The sequence below is a fragment of the Coturnix japonica genome, chromosome 2 (assembly GCF_001577835.2).
Source record: "Coturnix japonica isolate 7356 chromosome 2, Coturnix japonica 2.1, whole genome shotgun sequence".
Lineage (NCBI taxonomy): Eukaryota > Metazoa > Chordata > Aves > Galliformes > Phasianidae > Coturnix > Coturnix japonica.
The window spans coordinates 54,685,768-54,704,525 of record NC_029517.1 but is presented as its reverse complement, the minus strand read 5'-3'; the positions used below and the strand labels follow the sequence as shown (position 1 = coordinate 54,704,525).

The 18,758-nt window shown below is 42.1% G+C and overlaps 1 protein-coding gene across 1 annotated transcript in view; it reads left to right on the top strand.

The window, feature by feature from the left end:
- The window catches only part of MYO10 (myosin X), a 144,844-nt gene that overhangs the window by 103,638 nt on the left and 22,448 nt on the right, over nucleotides 1–18,758 (top strand). Inside the window, exons 20-24 of the mRNA XM_015854415.2 lie at nucleotides 13,561–13,685; nucleotides 13,841–13,955; nucleotides 16,808–16,914; nucleotides 17,945–18,154; nucleotides 18,448–18,487. Coding sequence (XP_015709901.1) covers nucleotides 13,561–13,685; nucleotides 13,841–13,955; nucleotides 16,808–16,914; nucleotides 17,945–18,154; nucleotides 18,448–18,487 — 597 coding nt within the window. The remainder of the gene's footprint in view (nucleotides 1–13,560; nucleotides 13,686–13,840; nucleotides 13,956–16,807; nucleotides 16,915–17,944; nucleotides 18,155–18,447; nucleotides 18,488–18,758) is intronic.

Genomic DNA, 18,758 nt, shown 5'->3' with positions numbered 1-18,758 from the left:
ACCCTGGATTTGCCTTGCAAATATAGATGGAGGTGATACAATCTGATAAAGTGCATGTGGAACTGGGGAAAGGGATTCTCATCAGTCCCGATGGTTCCTCTCTCTCTGATGTTATGTCCTTTCAAACCTCAGCTTGTAACAGTGGTGGTAGATCAAAAAGTAGGTATTTTTGTTGTGAGGAACATGAATTAAGTGTACTTAGTAATTTTTCTGCTAAAACTGCATAGCTTCAAAAAGGTAACATTGTTTTTGGTTTTTTTTTAGCTTATTCAAAAACATGTATTTACAACCTGTGCACATTGTGACATAAATAGAAGCATAACAGTCTTTTTTGCTGACACAGCTGGATTGCTGATAGAAAGAAGCTGAAAGCTGTAGCACTGTCACAGCTATTTAAAGCATTGTCAGAGACACCCTCAGAGCCTCATTTATGTTGAGCAGAATGTAATGTTGTTTAATAGTGGATTTGTGTTAGTTCTTAAACTTTTTTTGTTCTATTTTAATTGTGTCTGTGTTCATGTATATATGTAACGTTTCTTAATTTAATCACAGGGTACTGCAAACTAAGACTTCATGGGAGAAAAACTCTCTGTGATAGATTAGTGAGGACTAAATACACTCCAGAGCATCTGCAATTGCCTCATAACATATTTTAAATAGGAAAGATTTGCTGAAAGGGCATCAAAGCAGCCTGTTGCCTACTTTACACACGGAATCTCTTATCTAGTGGTTTTTGGCAGTTTATAAGCCTAAACAATGAGACATGTCCATTCCTTGCACTGTTGCTATGTTGTAGGATGTCTGCTGAATTGTGTCTGTGCGATGGTAATCAGTCTAATCTACAGGAAGTTTGGTGCGAAAGCATGATGGTGTTTGAGGTTGCTTCTGTTGGTCTTTCTCCTCCAAGCTTCCTGACAATCTCCCCTTTCCAACAGTAGTGAGCTGGACAGCAGGCCAAGGCTCCTTGGAGCTTGGCTACAGAGGTGGTTGGAAGCTAAACTCTGCTGCCTTCCTGTATGCTCTTCATTTTGTTGTTCAGTCCCAAGCATGGGGCAAGTATACACTTTATTTAGGCATTCCATTCTGTGAAGCTCCAGGTTTTCTGCACACGAGCCAGGAAATGCTTGGCACTGTGTAAATCATACAGGCCACTGAGAAGTTTACAGTTTTGGCTGACGCCTTGGACTGTCTCACACACCTGTGAGCATTGCACAATGTTTAGTGTAGAAAAGGCAAGTTTGTCGCGAAATTCTCAGTGCTGTGCGATATTTTCAGAGTTAACAGGCTGAGATATATCACAGTATTTCTGAAACTTACTCTCTGTAAACCTTAAATATTAGGTATGTATTAAGTAAGGTTGTTGGGGAGCCCAAACTTACGATCAAAGATAAAGTAGCTTAAGAGAAGATATCCCCTTTCAGAAAGCCAGATGAATGCCAAAGCCTCAGTGCCATCGGCTTTCTCAAATGAGTGGCTGCCCCAGATTAAGCATGAAAAGAACATTTGCCAGTCACGCAATTTGTGCGTCTTTAGCCAAAAAGGGATCGTGTCCAGCATTTGAGCTACATTACCATTAACTGAGTAGTCTTTCAAAGGCAAAAATTATGAAACTTGAAGGGGTTATGCTTTGTTGAATACTTAGTGCCAGCCTAGGAATTTATCTGAGGAGAAAATAATGTGTAGACATCAAAAATTGCTGTTTCTCTGTTACCACTGGCATGTACGACTCAGACCATCTCACATCAGCTGAGTCCTTTAAGGGCATGTGCATCTCATTGGCTTCAATGAGCTCTAAGTGCATGTCAGAAGCTTTGCTTTAGTTATTTATGCTGCTCTGGATGTGCTGGCCTGCACGTAATAGAGTCCCTGTAGCCACAATGCCTCTTGTCACACAGCTTTGAAGAGTAGTGAGGCATATGTGCAGCTCTCCTACACTTGTCTACCCAGACTGAAGTTGCGAGTCATCTGTGCAGAGGCAGAAGGAATTTTTTACATCTCTTGTTCCAGTGACATGCAGTCTACAATGCTATCCTGGTCAGGGAGTCTCAATATTGTATTTTCCAGATTTTCTAATTAGAGTGAAGATGGATAGAGGAAAATCCAGTTTTAAATGACAGAAAGAGCCATGTTCTTAATTAAATGTAACACAGCAGGTTGTAAAATTCTAAGTTAGGGCAGAGCTTTTCTCCACAGGATTGTCTTAAAAAATAGATGAGTCAACAAAGAGCGTGCTTCATGTAAGAAGAAGCACTAAGAAAAGATGGAACTTGCCTTAGCAAAACAAAGGGCCATTGATAAGCATCCCTGAATGTAACATTTGCATGCTTAGTGGAGATGGACAGTGGCATCCCACTGAAATCATTGAAGTGGTTGAAGGTTAATTTAATTAGGTGCTTATGTCATTTTTACCATCTATTACAATTCATTCTGTGTGTATGTGTACATGCACAGATGGTGGCAGCAGAAGTGGCTGTGATCTGCAAGAGAGTTTGGGGGAAAGAGTTTCTCCGTCTTTTGTTTAGATAACATATAAGGAAATCAGTAAAATGGCTTTTTGTTTGTTCAAGGAGGAAAAAAAATCTGAATTATTAGATAAATCTAATTTGATTTTGATGTGGTTCTTCAAAACATCAAAGAACTTATGTGGGAGTGTTTCCAAGTCTTAATTAAAGAGGGGGCATCTGTTGCATTATAACAAAGGAGTCCAAGAGGAACGTATTTTGTTGCCTTTTTCTGTGATACACACATATAGAACAAACAGCTGCCACCTTCATTTTCTGTCCTTTCTTTCAAACATTCACTCATTCTCTTGGCCTTGGTATCTTGCTGTCTGGTTGGTTGTAGATCTCCAGGGCAAGTCCTGAATTCATAGTGTAAAAAAGCATGAGGATAGAAGAGAAGAAGTATGAAGGACCAAATTCTAAGAGAAATACCAAAGTTAGACTGATGCTATCTGAGATAAAAGAAGTAGAAGTAATTAGCATACTGCTTATATGGGATTAAGCTGGGTCATTTATCTGAACCATTATGCGACTCTTGATGTCAGCCAGACAGATTATCTCTGCTAATTGTGGAGATCTTCACAACTTTCTGTAAATTTTGATTTCCCTTCTAGACTTTAAAAGTATCAGAATTGCAGTCTTACTGGTTTCTTCCTGCTTTTAAAACTTAAAGCAGGTCTTCAACCCTCTGCAAATCTAGGGACCTCTGCAAGGCTGCAACGCTGCTTAAGCACAGCTCTGTAAACCCCTGGATGTCCTGGGCACTCCAGATGGAAGCGTACCCTTGATGATGATTTGAAATAGCAAGTGCCACACAGAGACAAAAGGGGTGCTGTGATGCAGAGTGGTCCACAGTGGTCATGGGGCAGCTGAGTGGTGCTCGTCCCTCAGGCTGCTGGGTTGCACGCCACTGCAGCCTGTAGTGAGCCAAGGCTGCACACTGAATGGAGCCCTGTGCCTTTGCCGAGATGGGAATAATCTGCCCTTTGAGTGCTGCCTGACCTCTGGTTTCCCAGCAACTCGAAGCTGCTCAGCAGAATATTTTATGGCGTTCCTAATTTACTCATGTAAAGTATTGGCTATGACTGAAGCCTGGGTAATTTCTTATAATGACTTTCACTCAGAAGACTAGATACATGAAGTAGTAAGAGGACTCCTCAGGAGATAGTTTCTTAGTTCCTATCTTTTCTTCAAAGAAGGAAGTGCGCTCTAAAGTTTACTTGCTTGAGAAAGCAGCATGACTGCATTACGTCAGCTCTGTCTTTCATAGCTGCCTTCTATGGTCTACTGAGGGATTAAACTGTATTCAGGCACAAAACACATCAGAGAAACTGCTTGTGGCCCCAGTACTGAAAAAGGATGTGATCAAGTGCTAACTTAGCTTTGCTTTAGTCTGGTTCTTGGTACTGAGCTAGGAAGTTCCTAGCCATCATGGCCACAAAACAAACACATGAACTCCACGCTCAGTTAAAGAATCAAATCGAACTTTTTTTATTAAATCGTTAAGGTTTTGGAGCTATTATTTATTGTTGTTGCAGGGTTTTCCCTTTTTTTAACACTGGAATCGATAATGTGAAGGATATTTTTGTTAATTTGTGACAAACACGTGAAGGATTTATAATGACTTAATCTAAGCTTGTGTGCAGTTCTGCGGCCTGTGTCTTTGTAGACAGTCAGCCACAGTAAAAGCTCAGCCAAACTTCCCATGCTGGACTGTCAAATACTTGCATAAGAAATGAACTTGTTTCTGCCCTGATGAAGCTTTTGTGTGGGAAGCACAGCTCTGGATGATGACATGTGCTGCAGGTCAGTAGCTGTGTGTCTCCTTCCTATCTTTGATGCAAAGTCAATCTTTGGGAGTTCCAGTACCAAAGGTTAAAGCAGGCAGCATTTAGCTTTCCTAAATAAATAAATTGTTTTATCCACAAATGAAAGGGAGCTGCTGAGATCATTTAGTCTAACCAGCTGCATGGCAAGCAGTCAGGAAAACCACCTGCTGGAAGAAGGAAGATGCCCAGTATTCTCTTTGTGCTTGGTGGTTTTAGTGGGTCCCACTACCACAAGTGAGCTGTTCCAGTGAGTACAGAGAGTGGCAAAAAATGTTGTGCCTTCTCATTTGAATATGTCTTCCATTGATTTTCATCCTCACTGTGTCTTTATCTGCTGTGTTTTAGAAACTGCTGTTGAAGGTATGCTCTTGTTTTAGGTTCTTGCAGAGTACCATCAAGACCTCGCAGCTCTCTCACTGGTGAGCTCCTCAAGGCTCTTACTCAAGACCCTCACTGCTTTTCTTTTTGGTCTGGTCTTTACTCTCATGGCCCTTCTCTAAATGCTTTCCAGTTACGCATCCTCCTTTATTGTACTTCAGGTTTAGGTGCTGTATTTCAGTAGCAGTTACATAGATGAAAAACACAGGTTAGCCCACAAACAGAAGGCTCTCACATCCTAAATGGAATTCGGGCATGTGGTCCTGAAGGAATGGTGTGTGACCAGACCAAGAGAAAGTGGCAGGTCAGTGTCCCAGCACTGAAACACAGAGCAATGCAGTGTCATTTCGATTTATGGTTCCTCTTTGGCTCTCCTTGTGCTTTATGAGCTGGCATCTTTTGTCCTTCAGAGGAATGCGATGTTAGCTCCTACATCATCTTGTGTGGAGTTGCAGTCTGAGAAAGGGCTGCTTGATTTTGTCATTGAAGGAAAGCAAGGAGAATTGAAACAGTGGCAACAAGTTATCCGTAGTACTATTTCGGGATGTTCTGCTGAAGTGACGCTGTATTTCAGCCAGAACCTAGCTACTTCAAGAACTTCACATACTGAAGTATGAGATTACTTTTAGTAATACTGCGGTAGATGTTAGAAGTAGACAGCAGTAGGTTCTTAGAAGGATAGTTCCAGGACAAGGCTTCACCACTCTGTCAGGCTTTGGCCATGCAAGATGAAATTTATTTTAGTAACAGATTCTTTCAATTATTTTTGTCTTAATTTTTTACTTCCTGATAAACCTTTGGGCCTTTCAGCAGTAAACGTATGATACTTAGAAATAGCTAATCACAGGATCACAGGGGTTGGAAGGGACCTTTGGACATCATTTAGTCTAATCCCCATGATCTGTGCCATGCAGTCAAGAAGAAATCACATTACAGAAGGATTCTTTTACTGCTTTTAGATAAAGAAAGGAACTTACATGACTGGCCTGCCAATATGGTGTCAAATAAAAAAACACCACAAACAACCTGTAGGGCATTGTTGGAGAGTCTGGTGCAGAGGAATAAAAGCACTAAAAACAGAATATGGGTGGAGTCTTAGTCTGTGTTGGTTCCACGGAGTCCCTGCTGACCTGGAGGGTCAGGATGTCACCTTGTGCAATTTATTTGTATGCAGCCCCAGCAGACATGGAGCAGTGCATGACATAGGCAGGTGGCTTTGTCCTCTTGAGCATTGCAACAAGCTGGCGTTGACTGTCTTGACATTGGGTTGGTAAGGCAGGACAGCTGTCTTTGTAATTAGTACATCTCAGTATGCTCCTTGGTGGTGTGTAGCTATCAGGCAGCCTGATTGATTCTCTTCAGGAGAAGCCTGCTGACTGATCACAATGTGAGGAGAATGAGGCCAGATTGGGGTTTAGTCTGCAGGGATTGGAGGCTTTAATTAGGCTGACCTCAGATGAAATGGCAATGGATTATTCACAGGTGGGGAAGGAGGGCCCATGAAGAATTCCAGCTGGGGGTATCTGCTGTGAGTTGTACCTTCTGTCAGTGCCCTGAGACCCTGCCAGAGCTGCTCCAAATCTTAAATCCCTCTTTTCCCAAATGCTTTTAATCGTCTGTTTCACATGGATGGTCCTGTAGGCACTGTTTTGGGACAAATGGCCTGTGTGACCTGCTGTGCATTTCAATGGACTCTAAATAATGTATTCAAGTAACAAAGACTCACTTCAGCTAAAAACTCCTGCACAGATAGCTCTAAGCCTACTCAGATAACTTAGACATCTCTAGTATTTAAGTGTGTGCCTTTAACAATCTGTTCCTATTCCATGAGGTTTTAATAATTGTACAAGAAATTATACACTGTAATTGTGAGAAATTAGTTTTCCTCTAGGATTTCAATTCACCACTATTGAGAGAAGTGGACAAATCCTGTCTTCAGATACCTTCGGAAAGGAAGGTTCACGAAGAGACCGATGTGTGTCTACTCATGGTAGCGTTTTGTTCATACAAACCAACCAGGAAGAAAATTACTCTGAAATGCAAGACAACAGTGACACAGGCTAGTAGTTTAAATAGCTCCAGGATTGCAAGGTTTTGAATATTGCTGGTGAAAGCATGAAATCACAGCAAGCAGGTCAGAAGCATTTGAGCAGCCTTCCTCCAATCATCAAGCTGGTTCCAGTTCTTATCTTTGCTACAGACTGGCAAGACCTGAAATGTAACATCTTTGTCAGTGGTCCTAAGTCAGTCATGTCTTGACCCAGTTGAAATCCCTAAACACTGGTGCCAAAGGGTCACTTTGGTAATGTACTGCTGCATAGCTCTGAAATTATTGCTTTCATTAAAATATCCTTGAGACACCCTTGCTTGTACAGTAAAGCTGGATGACAGGCAGAAAATAAATACTTTAATTTATTTAGGAATTTATTAATTCTCCGCCTTTGACTGTTTCAGAACAATGGATGAACTCTAAAATTGCTGTGTTCCATCCACACAGCAGAACTGTTTAACACCTGCATCTCTAAGCTATAGAGTGAGACTTCAGTTTGTCACTTAAACTGAGCTGTACTGGGCTGGAAGATGAATCATGCAGGCCAGATGTAGTAGCTGGAATTGAAGAGAAGATCAACTAATCATGTAAACACTTGCTGTTGATAAATGCAGTACTTTCATGTTCAGACCTGCAGAGATTATATAAATAAGGCAGTATATCATTATCGAGTGAGCAGTGAAATCCGGCCTGGAGTCTGCAGGAGAATGCTTGAGGTGTAAGGATAGACTTAGCAATTCCCATGGTCTTTACAAGTTACCACCAGCAGTGTTGGTACTTTTTATAGGATTTTCCTGCTTTTTTTTTGGCAGTTGTGTCGTTATCCAGAGAATTTTGGAGTACAAAATATTCAGTTATTTAATATTTATCCGAATATTCCTTGACTTCCCACTGCTATGCACTGGAAATATGAAGAAAACTTTATAGCTGTGACATGTTCTTTGTTTTTATTCTCCTGTACTCTTAGGGCACTTGTCTATATAGCCATAAACGCTCTGGATTAGGAAGGGAACACTTTCAAAAATAGAGCCAGCATCACATGTGCTGCTGTTTTGACCTGAATCTCTTCTGGTTACAGTAGTGTGCGTGCTTGAGAAGGCCATAGAGGGATTATTTTCTTTGCCTTTCTTTGAAATGCTCCTGCTCTCAGATGAGTGAGACTGATGCTCCAGACACACAGAGGTTTCCATTCTCATTGTGCTGTCAATGTAGTGGTTATGGGGTTGAAACTCTATTGTATAGGAGGATTCTATCAAAGCTGATGGAACAAGCACCTCAACAATGTGTGGCTGGGGAAGCTGGGGGTAGAGTGGTGAAGAGGTTTGTTCAAGGCAAGACAGTGACCAACATAGCACTGCAGTTCAAGTCTCTTGAATTAACAGAGAGAATGCCCCAGCCCCTGCCTGTCCTTCCTTTGCAACTTGTTTTCTTATTGATACCACAGGCATTTTGTTTCCTCCTCTGTCAGGTTGTTTTGAGTCCTTGGCATAAGTAGAGGCTGCCGAGTTGCGTGGATGGATGAAGAACCACTAAGCGTCATGTGGTTTTAAAAGCCAAACAGTGGGCATGACAAAATGTCCTTATCAGTTCAGAGGGATTATGTACTATAAGTTAATTTATTCACACATTTCACATTCATCTGGGAGAAAAGCTTGGCGTGAGTTTTCACTTGTACTGATTGAGATCAGAGAAGCATGGGGGACTGTTTCAGAAATATGTGGTTTAATAGGCCCCCCTGTGCAGACAGGGTAATTTTATTGCAGAAAAAGAGATCAGTGCGCTTTGGGATGCAGAAGGTAACTGCAAAGCAGGGGAAGACTGACCTCCTTTTAGTTCACGCTGTTTTTTCCAGAGTAGAATTGGCAAAGAGTTCATTCTAGAAGTGAAGAACAGAATTAAAGTGAGAAAAGTTATTGGTTTTCAAATGAAAAATTACTTTTTCATATCCTTGTATCTATTCTTCATCTTTACCAACTCTGTATCTGTCTTCCATGCTTGCATAAGCGCAGAAAATCAAAGCTTGTAAGATGTGGCATCAAACTGATACCATCCGGCACGAGTTGTCAAAGAGAAATCTATAAACAAGAGACTGTGAGGATTATTTTGTTTGGTTTTTGAGGGTTTCTTTTTACCTTCTGATCTGTCTTCCTCTGTGAAGTTCCTCCTACCTGAACAAGATCCATCATTATTGTGGCTGTACTGAGGCAGTCAGTAGTTCTGGGATGGAAAAGGATGTCTGACTGGTGAAAGTCAGCTGTAATCTTAGTTTGAATGGAGAAAACAACCTGCAGAACAGCAGAAGTTGTGTGTAATCTTATTCACTTGCAGCCTCCACTGATGGCACTGCCCAGGGTAAAGGGATGCTTTTTTTCTGACCTCCACCAGACTTTAATCTAAGGAACTGTTTTATAATTAAAGTTATGCATAGAAATTAGATGTCTGTCCTAATGGCTTCTTCTAATTGTGGTATTAGACAGCAGCTTTGCCCTTTAGGAGGCTCACAGGGTATCAGAGCAGTTATTTAGCAGTGTATGGAGCCAGTCTGGCCTGCACAGGCTCCAGGTCACATTAAAGCCTTGATTCCACTCTACTCCTGATTCACACTGCCATACAGTGTGAATTCACAGACTTTGGGATGATCAGAGGGTTGGAGCACTTCCCCTTTGAGGACAGGCTGAGGGAGCTGGGGCTCTTCAGCCTGGTGAAGAGAAGGTTCTGAGGAGACATTATTGCAACCTTCCAGTTCCTGGAGGGGGCCTAAAGGAAAGCTGGCAAGTGACATTTTGTAAGGGCAGGTAGCAACAGGATGAGGGGAAATGGCTTTGAATTGAAAGAGGGAAGATTTAGACTAGATAGCAGAAAGAAATTCTTTACTGTGAGGGTGGTGAGACACTGGAACAGGTTGCCCAGTGAGGCTGTGGATGCCCCCTCCCTGGAAGCACTCAAGGCCAGGCTGGATGGGGATTTGAGAACCTGGTCTACAGGAAGGTGTCCCTGCCTATAGCAGGGGGCTGGAACTCATGGAACTTTAATGTCCTTAAAGGTCCCTTCCAACCCAAACCATTCTTGGATTCTTTGATTCTTGAAATGTGAAATAACAATTTGTGCTATAAAAGAGTGCACCACAAAAAAAATATTAATAATAATAATTAAAAAACAAACAAAATCTTTTATCATGTTGAACAGTCCTAAATCTTAGCTATCAAAAACCTAAGAAATTCTACATACATGTTGGTCAGTGCCCAAATGTGACTTTGACCCACGAGAGTCAGTAGCCTTTGTCTTTTGATTTAGTGCGTCAGAGTGGTTTAGTGCTGCCGTAATTGGTTAAAGGGAAATATCTATGAAAACAAAACTGTCTTGAAGTTTATTGCCTCTGTCAAAAATCATGAAGGCAATTGGTTGAGCTCCTCATCTGTTGCCTTCTCTTTTATAAGGTTGATCTGCACAGCGAGCAATTCTAATCTTTACATTGCAAAACAATGTGAATCTGATAGTGTTTTATTATCGGTTACGATTCTGCTTTATGGCATCTGTATTGTTTCCAAAAAATACAATTTCTTCCAAAGCGTGTGTTTGTGAAACAAGTCCACTTTGCAACAACACTGACAAATGTTTATCAGACCTCCATGCTATCTGAGTACAAGCCTGAAAATTACTGTGGTTATCACAGGAATTCTGAAGATACAAGACTGTCCCTCAGCTCCATAGGTTAAATAACCTTTGTGCAGATATTTAATTGTGGTTGTTGTGGATGTATCTGCAGCCATAGTTTCCCATTTTAGTGTGTTGTGTTTAGGCTCCCTCCCTGACCGGCGGCAGCTCTCCTTATTGCTGAAGTATCTGTGATGGCTCAGCCAAAACCCTCTGGGTGATGGGAGATCTGTTTCTTCTGGTAACTCCAGAATGAGAATTGTAGGAGTCCAGCATATTGCTTACCTCTGCCCCCGGGTTTATGCACAGCAGCCAAATTTATTGTGGATGTAATTGCAGTGATACACCAGGGCAAGATTTGACCCTCCAATTTAATGCCACCACATGTCTGTCAGTAATTAAAAATAATTCCTTAGGAAAGTGAAGGGATATGCTCATGTAATTAAAATGGCAATGGTTCCTATGTTGCCCTGCTGATACCATGTTAACAGCTCTTGCAGCATTTCATGCTTCTCTTCCAAAATGGGAGCTTCTGACATCTCAGCTATCAGTGACAGAACAGGGCAATGCCTGTATTCGCCAGAAAAAAAAGTCTTGAAAATGTTTTTTCTTCCCTTGTGGATCAAAACGTAGGTGGAAACGAATTAAAAGGAAAAAAAATGAATGTTCAAACCAGCATTGTGGCTGACTTTTGACTCTTGAGGTGCCGGGGGCTGATGTTAAAAGGATTAGGTAGTGGAGCAGCCAGCTGGCTCCCTGAGCTCTGTGAGCAGGAACAGACATCTGCAGTGTCACTGAAATTCTCCCTGGCTCTGGTGGATCCATTGCATTCACACCTCTGCCTTGCCACACTGAGAATGTGGATTTGTTTGCGAGTCTGCTGGGTAGTGTTACCCTTTGAGCCAACAAGAGTTCGGGTAAAAGAATGAAAAAAGTAGATACTGAAGAAGATGTATTGACCTGTGTCAGTCTGTGGCATAAATCAGACATGGCTTGTACAATCAATATTTTGTTCTCATGGTTAGCATGTGCATCTTTGCCCAGTCCTTTCCTTTGGGGAACCATTGGTGACCTGTGCAGAGGGAGGCTGTGTGTTCCTGTGCTTGGATGGTGGGTTTGCAAGGCTGGTTCTCTCACACACCTCTGCCATGGGGTGGTCCCCAGCAGAGAGAGCATTGGCAATTCCAGTCATGACAGTATCAGTGCTTTCAATATAAGCATCCATATGTGCATGCAGTACAGCTCAAGGATTTGATTGCGTACCTGACTATTGTCGGCAAAATCCAGGTTAAACACAGTATTGAGAAAACAACAGTGTCTTTTCATCATTCACAGAGGCATTTCCTCCCCTAGTACATTAATATATGCAGGCTCAGAAATAAAATGATAAATCACATTATGGAGGCAGGCTGTTGGAGCTGGGGAAGAGAAGGCTAGATCCAGGGAGACCTTGTTGTGACCTTCCAGTACTTAAAGGAGGCTTATGAGCAAGAGGAGGTCCAACTTTTTACACAGCCTGATAGATATGGCAAGGAAGAATGGCTTTAAACTAAAAGAGGAGACTTAGGTTAGATGTTAGGAAGAAATTCTTTACTGAGATCATGGTGAGGCACTGACAGACTGCTCAGAGAATCTGTAGGTGCTGCTTCCCAGAACTGAAGTCTGGGTTGGATGGGGCCCTGAGCAGCCGCATCTAGTGGGTGGCAGCTCTGCCCATGGCAAGGATGTGGGACTGGAGGGTCTTTAAGAACGTCTCTTTCAGCCCGAGCAATTCTGTGATTTGTAGCAGAACCTAAACCTTGTGGCAGCCAGTGTGGTGAAGAGTTGACACCTCTCCAGGGCTTCCTTGGATGCCATGCACATAACTCAGAAGTGAGCAGAAGCAGCTTTTGATGGCAGAATTTCTCCGTGTCCTCATTCTCCAGCTTAGGTTGGATCAGGCCCTGCAGCACCAGCTGCCCCGGGCAGGGCAGGGTTCAGTACTGGGACCGGCTGCATTTTCAAAACCACAAATTATGTGCATTTTTGTTCAGCACTTTGGACTGTGGAGGAAGGGTCAGAACACAGTGTTTTTCCATATGACTTTCAGCTCCTGTTCCAAAGGAAGGGGCTGGAGAATTTTGCTATGGAAGGAGTGACGAGGGCTCAGGAGGTGTTTGTTATTGCAGCTCGAGAAGTGAGCTTCTCACTGGAGAAGTGATCTATCTCTCACTTCTCCTAAAAGAGATCAATGACAGGAAGGATCACAATGCCTTGTTGTAGACATTCTGCCTCTTTAAGGGAAGGGAGTGCATCAGTATTTTAGAAGCTACCTATCTAGAAAATGAGAGTTAAGATGACTAACATTGCTAGTATTCTGTTCTGTGCATAAGCAGATGAAAAAAAAAAAAAAATTGGAATATTTTTAATTAACTTTGAGCCTGTCTTCTCATGAAATTAGTTCCGATAAGTTCAGATTTTAGGGAGTCACTTATTTGCCAGGTTGAAAAAGAAGCTTGATGAAAGCCAGTTTATAAATAATGGGAGAGTCCTCTGATTTAGAGTTGCTCAGGGCTTGATCTTGCTCTCATTTCTGTAGCTGAAGCACTTGCACTGGCTGTGGTGGGAACTACTTCACTTTTACACAAGCCAGTGACTATGAAATCCTGCCTTCCAAACTTTCACTTGCAAAGTGTTAAACTCTGCCCTCTAATCCTGCAAATTGCTGTCCAGGAGGGTAAACTAGAGTGCTCGAGTGGACCTTTGGGCTTGTGAGTTAGGGCACATTTACATGTGGCGTTACTTCAGCGTCGGGACTGTCAGCATTTTGCAGGGGGTGATTAGCACTGTCATGAGCTACTTTGTGTGGCTGGCGCTGCCTTATCTCAAGACATGGCTGAAGCACAGGGTAACCTGAGGGCTTTGGAGCATGAGACTGGAAGGCTCCTGAGAGCAGGAGCAGAGCTGGTCTGCACTCAAAGGTTTCCCTGACAGAGTGGCTAGGGCTGCCTGTTTTCTCAATGAAAAACGATCCCAGAAGAATGACACGTAAACCAAGCGAAACTTAGAGAAGCTGATTTTATTTATTTATTTATTTATTGGCTATTTAGAAGTGAAAACATTTCCAGTGCTTTGAGTAGACATTTTTTCAAATACTTGCTTGTTTCAGATGCCAGATCAGTTTGATCAGACAGTGGTGCTCAACCAACTGCGATACTCTGGGATGCTGGAGACTGTGAGGATTCGGAGGGCTGGCTTCCCAGTCCGAAGGCCCTTCCAAGACTTTTATAAAAGGTAAAAGCGATGAAACGGGCACGTCAGGTGTGAGTCATGGATATCAGTCAACGTTCTCATGTAGAGGGAACGATGTAAAAATCACATATTAAAACAATAGAGTTAAAATAGAACATATCTCTTAAATGGAGCAATAAATATTTTTTGATTGCCAGGTATAAAGTTCTCATGAGAAACTTAACTCTGCCAGAAGACTTAAATGAGAGATGTGCCGTCCTCCTTCGTCTGTATGACAACACAAGTACTGAATGGCAGCTTGGAAAAAATAAGGTAAAATAATCTGTCTGTACGTGTTGTGGCTACTGCTTATACCAGGTTGAAGGGATTTTGACTGCAGAAGTGTAGTTGTAATGGTAATTACATTTGGCCTTAAAGGAAGGTGAGCTTGTTTGTTGATGCTCTAGGGACTCCTGTAAGTAATTTGTAGTTGTGCTAAGGAATTTGCTGTCTGAGGTACTTGAACCTACATTTCACTCATAGAGAAAGAGCCCGCTTGGGTGGACTCACAGACAGGAGCGCTGGTGAGGATCAGAATGTAGAACATGGTTGCTGGATTTTGGAATTCTGACAAGCCCCCAGCCCTTGAGGCAGTGCTCTGTTCTATGAGGAGCTCTCTACATTCCAGTGAACTCACCTGTCTGGCACCTGCCAGTCACAGACAGGGAACAGTACAAAAAAGACAGGGATCTCTTGGAAAGAGTCCAGCAGAGGGCCACTAAGATGGTGAAGGGCCTGGAGCATCTCCCCTATGAGGAGAGACTTAGGGAACTGGGTCTGTTTAGCCTTGAGAAAAGAAGGCTGAGAGGGGACTTGATCCAGGTTTATAAATACCTGAGGTGTGGGAGCCATAGTGGTGAGTCTGGTCTCTTTTCAGTAGTGTGTGGGGACAGGACTAGGGGTAATGGGATGAAACTACAGCATAGGAAGTTCCGCACAAATGTGCACAAGAACTTCTTTACAGTGAGGGTGATGGAGCACTGGAACAGGCTGCCCAGGGCGGTGGTGGAGTCTCCTTCTCTGGAGATATTCAAGACCCGCCTGGACGCCTACCTGTGTGACATGGTGTAGGGAGCCTGCTTTGGCACGGGGGTTGGACTCGATGATCTCTAGAGGTCCCTTCCAACCCCTACAATTCTGTGATTCTGTGATTCTGTGAAGTCACAGAGTGGGACTGCAGTCAGTGTTGGTACAGCAGAGCTGGGCTCCACATGTGCTTGCTTGTCCTGGTCTCGGAGTTCTCAGAGGTACATTAGACTTCTATATGTGTCCTGCCAGGCAGTGTGAACCTTGCTGTCACTTGTTTCTTTTTAAAAGAATTTCACATTGTTTTTATTAGAAGAGTGTAACTTGGAGTAACAAAACAATCCAGCTGTTTCTACATGCTCGTTTTGCAAGTTTGAAAGTTCCTTAGCACAGGATCTGAGATTTCCTGACTATTAATACGTGGTTCAAAGGACTGGCGAGTGGATTACAAACAGCATACCTTGACACATGTAAGATGTGTCAGAAATTATGCTGGGAAATATGATTTGATGGTTTTAAAGTTATTTTGGGACACAAAATCTGAGATATTCTGATTGCAACTGAAGTTGCATTCAACCCATTTTTGTAGACTATGGCTTGCAATCATACAGTGATAGCAGACAAAGCTAGATGTTGGTTCCCCTTATTGCAAATGCAGCAGTACTTATTCACCAACCCTGGGCATGGCTTTAGCGTGTTAGCAAAATAACATCTATGAGGACTCCAAATTGTTTTAAGCAACTGCTTGGCGGGATCTCAGCAGGAACCAGAGCTCTGTTGTAACCTCCCATACTGGGGACTGGGATAATTGCCCCCAGAGCCGTGTGTGCATTTTTAAGAGTCTTCATAAATAGCTTATTGTTGAAGAGAACAAGGGGGCATTGGTTTCAGACTGAGCATACTATGGGGCACTTTGTGATTTAAGAGGAATAGTAACAACATTGCAGTGATTCAGCTTGAGTGTGAAATTTTCTTGTTTTCACATCACAAGCTGCATTGCACCTGCTCAGGAAAATGTGTTAGCCTGTGCATAGTATGTGCTCAACATCTATTTTGGTTCAGGAAGTAGCTGAATGCCTTTCTCAGTCAGAATTTTGGGATGTTTTTAAAGCAAATGTGCAGAGCAAAGGAAGATTGCCCACCAAGAGAAAGAAAAGGCTTTTTCCTTCACAGTCTATTTTATACATGAATAAAACTAGGTATATAAAGAGCTGCCCAGTGCATCTCAGGCAGAGTGGAACTCTGGGAATTTCCATGGGACTCTGTATGTTCCTTAGTGTTTGGTAACTAGTTGCAAAATCAAGTCCCTTTCTACCACGTTTAAAACTCAGAACTGTGCCTTTCATCAGTTTTGTGATGATCAGTTTTGTCCCCCTAAACTCAAACCAACCAACCAAACTAATGCCAAAACAAAACCAGCTGATGAATGTGTCCATTGGCATGTAAGCCCAGCTGTAAGCTCATAAGCAGTCTGTCTGCAGGATGCTGGTTGGCTGTGAGGGATACCTGGCCCAGGTATGTACCCAGGACAGCAGATCTGTGCCTGTCAGTATTCAGACAGCCTGAATACGGAACCACTCTCATTTCAGTGTACTTCTGCTGGTTTATACCAGTGACATTTGATGATTACGGAAGCTCTATTTGTAATGTAAAACAGCTGAATTCCCAGGGCAATCTTTCTGTTCCCCAACTATCCTGCTCTGGGTGTCCTTGCTGGAGCAGGGCTTGGACTGCACGGGCCCAGGAGGTCTCCTCCAGCCTCTGCCATGCTATGATTCTATGAAATCAGGATGTTTGTACTAAATCCAACAGCTTTTTGGCCCATGTTACTCTTTGATGGCAACACCTGGTAATGAATCTATCAATTATATTTAGCATACTCAATCTTTTCCTGCTTAAATCCAAAGTCAGAAGATCATCTGCAGGTATTTTCCTTTAAAATAATTATGTTTTCTGTTAAGGAAATGACATACTTCACTCTGAATTCAAAAGTTCAGGCTTACTGCTCAGAAAGGCTCTGTGACCATGGCTGTCCTGTGTCTATGTCCTTTAAATATCTGTATCTATCTGCATTTTAAGACAGAATTTTTCTTGTGTAGGTTTTTCTCCGAGAGTCCTTGGAACACAAGTTAGAGAAACAGCGAGAGGTGGAAGTCACCAAAGCAGCAATGATTATCCGAGCACACATCTTAGGTTACGCAGCCCGGTAAGTGACCGGATGGGAATGTCAGTAAAAAAGCTTTTGGACAAATGGGTGCTTGTCAGGTAGTAAAATCCCATGGATGCAATTTTTCACTTTTTATAGGAACCAGGCATCAAAATCCTCTAAGTGGCTTTGGAACATAACACCTGATATCCTTAGCAGACACATGAATTTAAAAAAGAAAAAAAGAAAAAAAAAAAAGCGGAGTTAGAGTTGTTTCGAGGTAATGAATAGGACAGTAGGGAAGAGTGGAGGTCAGCCATCCTTGTAATGGTATCTTGGCATGAAGTAAGCGGTAGAAAATCTAGCAGGATGGTACCTACCTAATGGGGCAGCCCCCAAATTATGGATGTTTATCTTTGCTTTTTCATGATAAGAGAGAGCAAATAGAACTAGTCAGTTTGGTTCTTTAAGAACTGAGCATCAGGTAAGTGATTAATGTTTCATTTGTTTACTTAGCCTCTTGCATTATGTATTAGGTGGAGTTTCTCATCCCATCTGTTCATTTCTCTGCTTTTTCTACAAATCAGCTGAGGACAGTTTGAGGAAACTTGTTTGCATAATGCAGTCTTCTCCTTATAGTCTGACTAATGTGTTACTCAAAAACTATATTCATTTTTAATGACAGAGCTACCCGTGCATAATCTTTCTTTTCAGAGATGTTGGATAGATAGCTGTGAGTATTTTCTCTGCATGCATACACACATGTACGAGCTGTACTTGGTAGCATTTTCTTGTCAAGGGCACAAGAACATGTAAGACAGGTAGTGTGCATTTCCTTAATGAAAATACAGATTGCTCTGTCATGGAAATGAGGGAATCTCTTTCCTTTCCTGGGGAAGGGAATGTGAATTAGAATGGAGAAACCACCACAGAGACAGAAAAAATAAACTGCTACGCTACTGTGCCTCATTATTGCAGGTCACTATGGTAGGACTTCTCACAACTGCTTGTTAATCCTTTGCTTCCTTATAAATTTACATTATTTTGTAATGTTTTTTGTCCCCTCCCCCCCCTTTTTTTTTCTCTCCAGAAAGAGGTATAGAAAGGTTCTATACTACGTGGTTGTGATACAGAAGAACTACAGAGCATTCTCAAGTAGGAGAAGGTTCCTTTGCCTGAAGAAGGCAGCCATAGTTCTTCAGAAGCAGCGGCGAGGCCAGCTTGCTCGACGTGTTTTCAGGGAAAGACTAGAGGAGAAGAGGAGACAAGAGGAAGAAAGAAGAAAAGAGGAAGAAGAAAGGTGCAGTACGCTCCCTTGTGTCACACTCCATTCCATATTAGGTTTTTCTCTGAACAGACTTTCTTGCAGGTAAAGCCAAGCGAATTCAGAATTCTTTGCTTCTTCTGATTAAAAAAAAGAAGCATAAATGACTGTGGTATTTACATACTCACAAACATGTCCTTGGTGACCTTATTTTTGGCTGTCTTCTTTTTGTGGCAGATGATTGAAAACTGAGCTATTGTCCAAGCACAGGTATTTGATTATCATATGTTGAGCTTGATTTTCTAACTGTTTTCTTCCCTCACTTTTAGGGAAAGACAAAGGCAAGAAGCAGAGCGTCTTGCTCAGCAGGTAAATGGTATTCTTAATACTTTGCAGCCATCCTGTTTATTTGAGTATCTCAACCCAACCATTAAAAAAAAATAAAAGACATTTGTGGATTTGAACAGAACTTTGAGTTGGCAGATAAAACCAAAGGAAACTTGATACAGTTGTTTGCATGGGAATTTCTTTCACCTCATGCTTCATTGAATTTCTGGCCAAGACAGAACTTTCTGCATGTTCTTGAGCTTTTCAGTATCTCTGAGTAAATGCAATCAGTTTTCTTTTTCTTTCGTTTTCT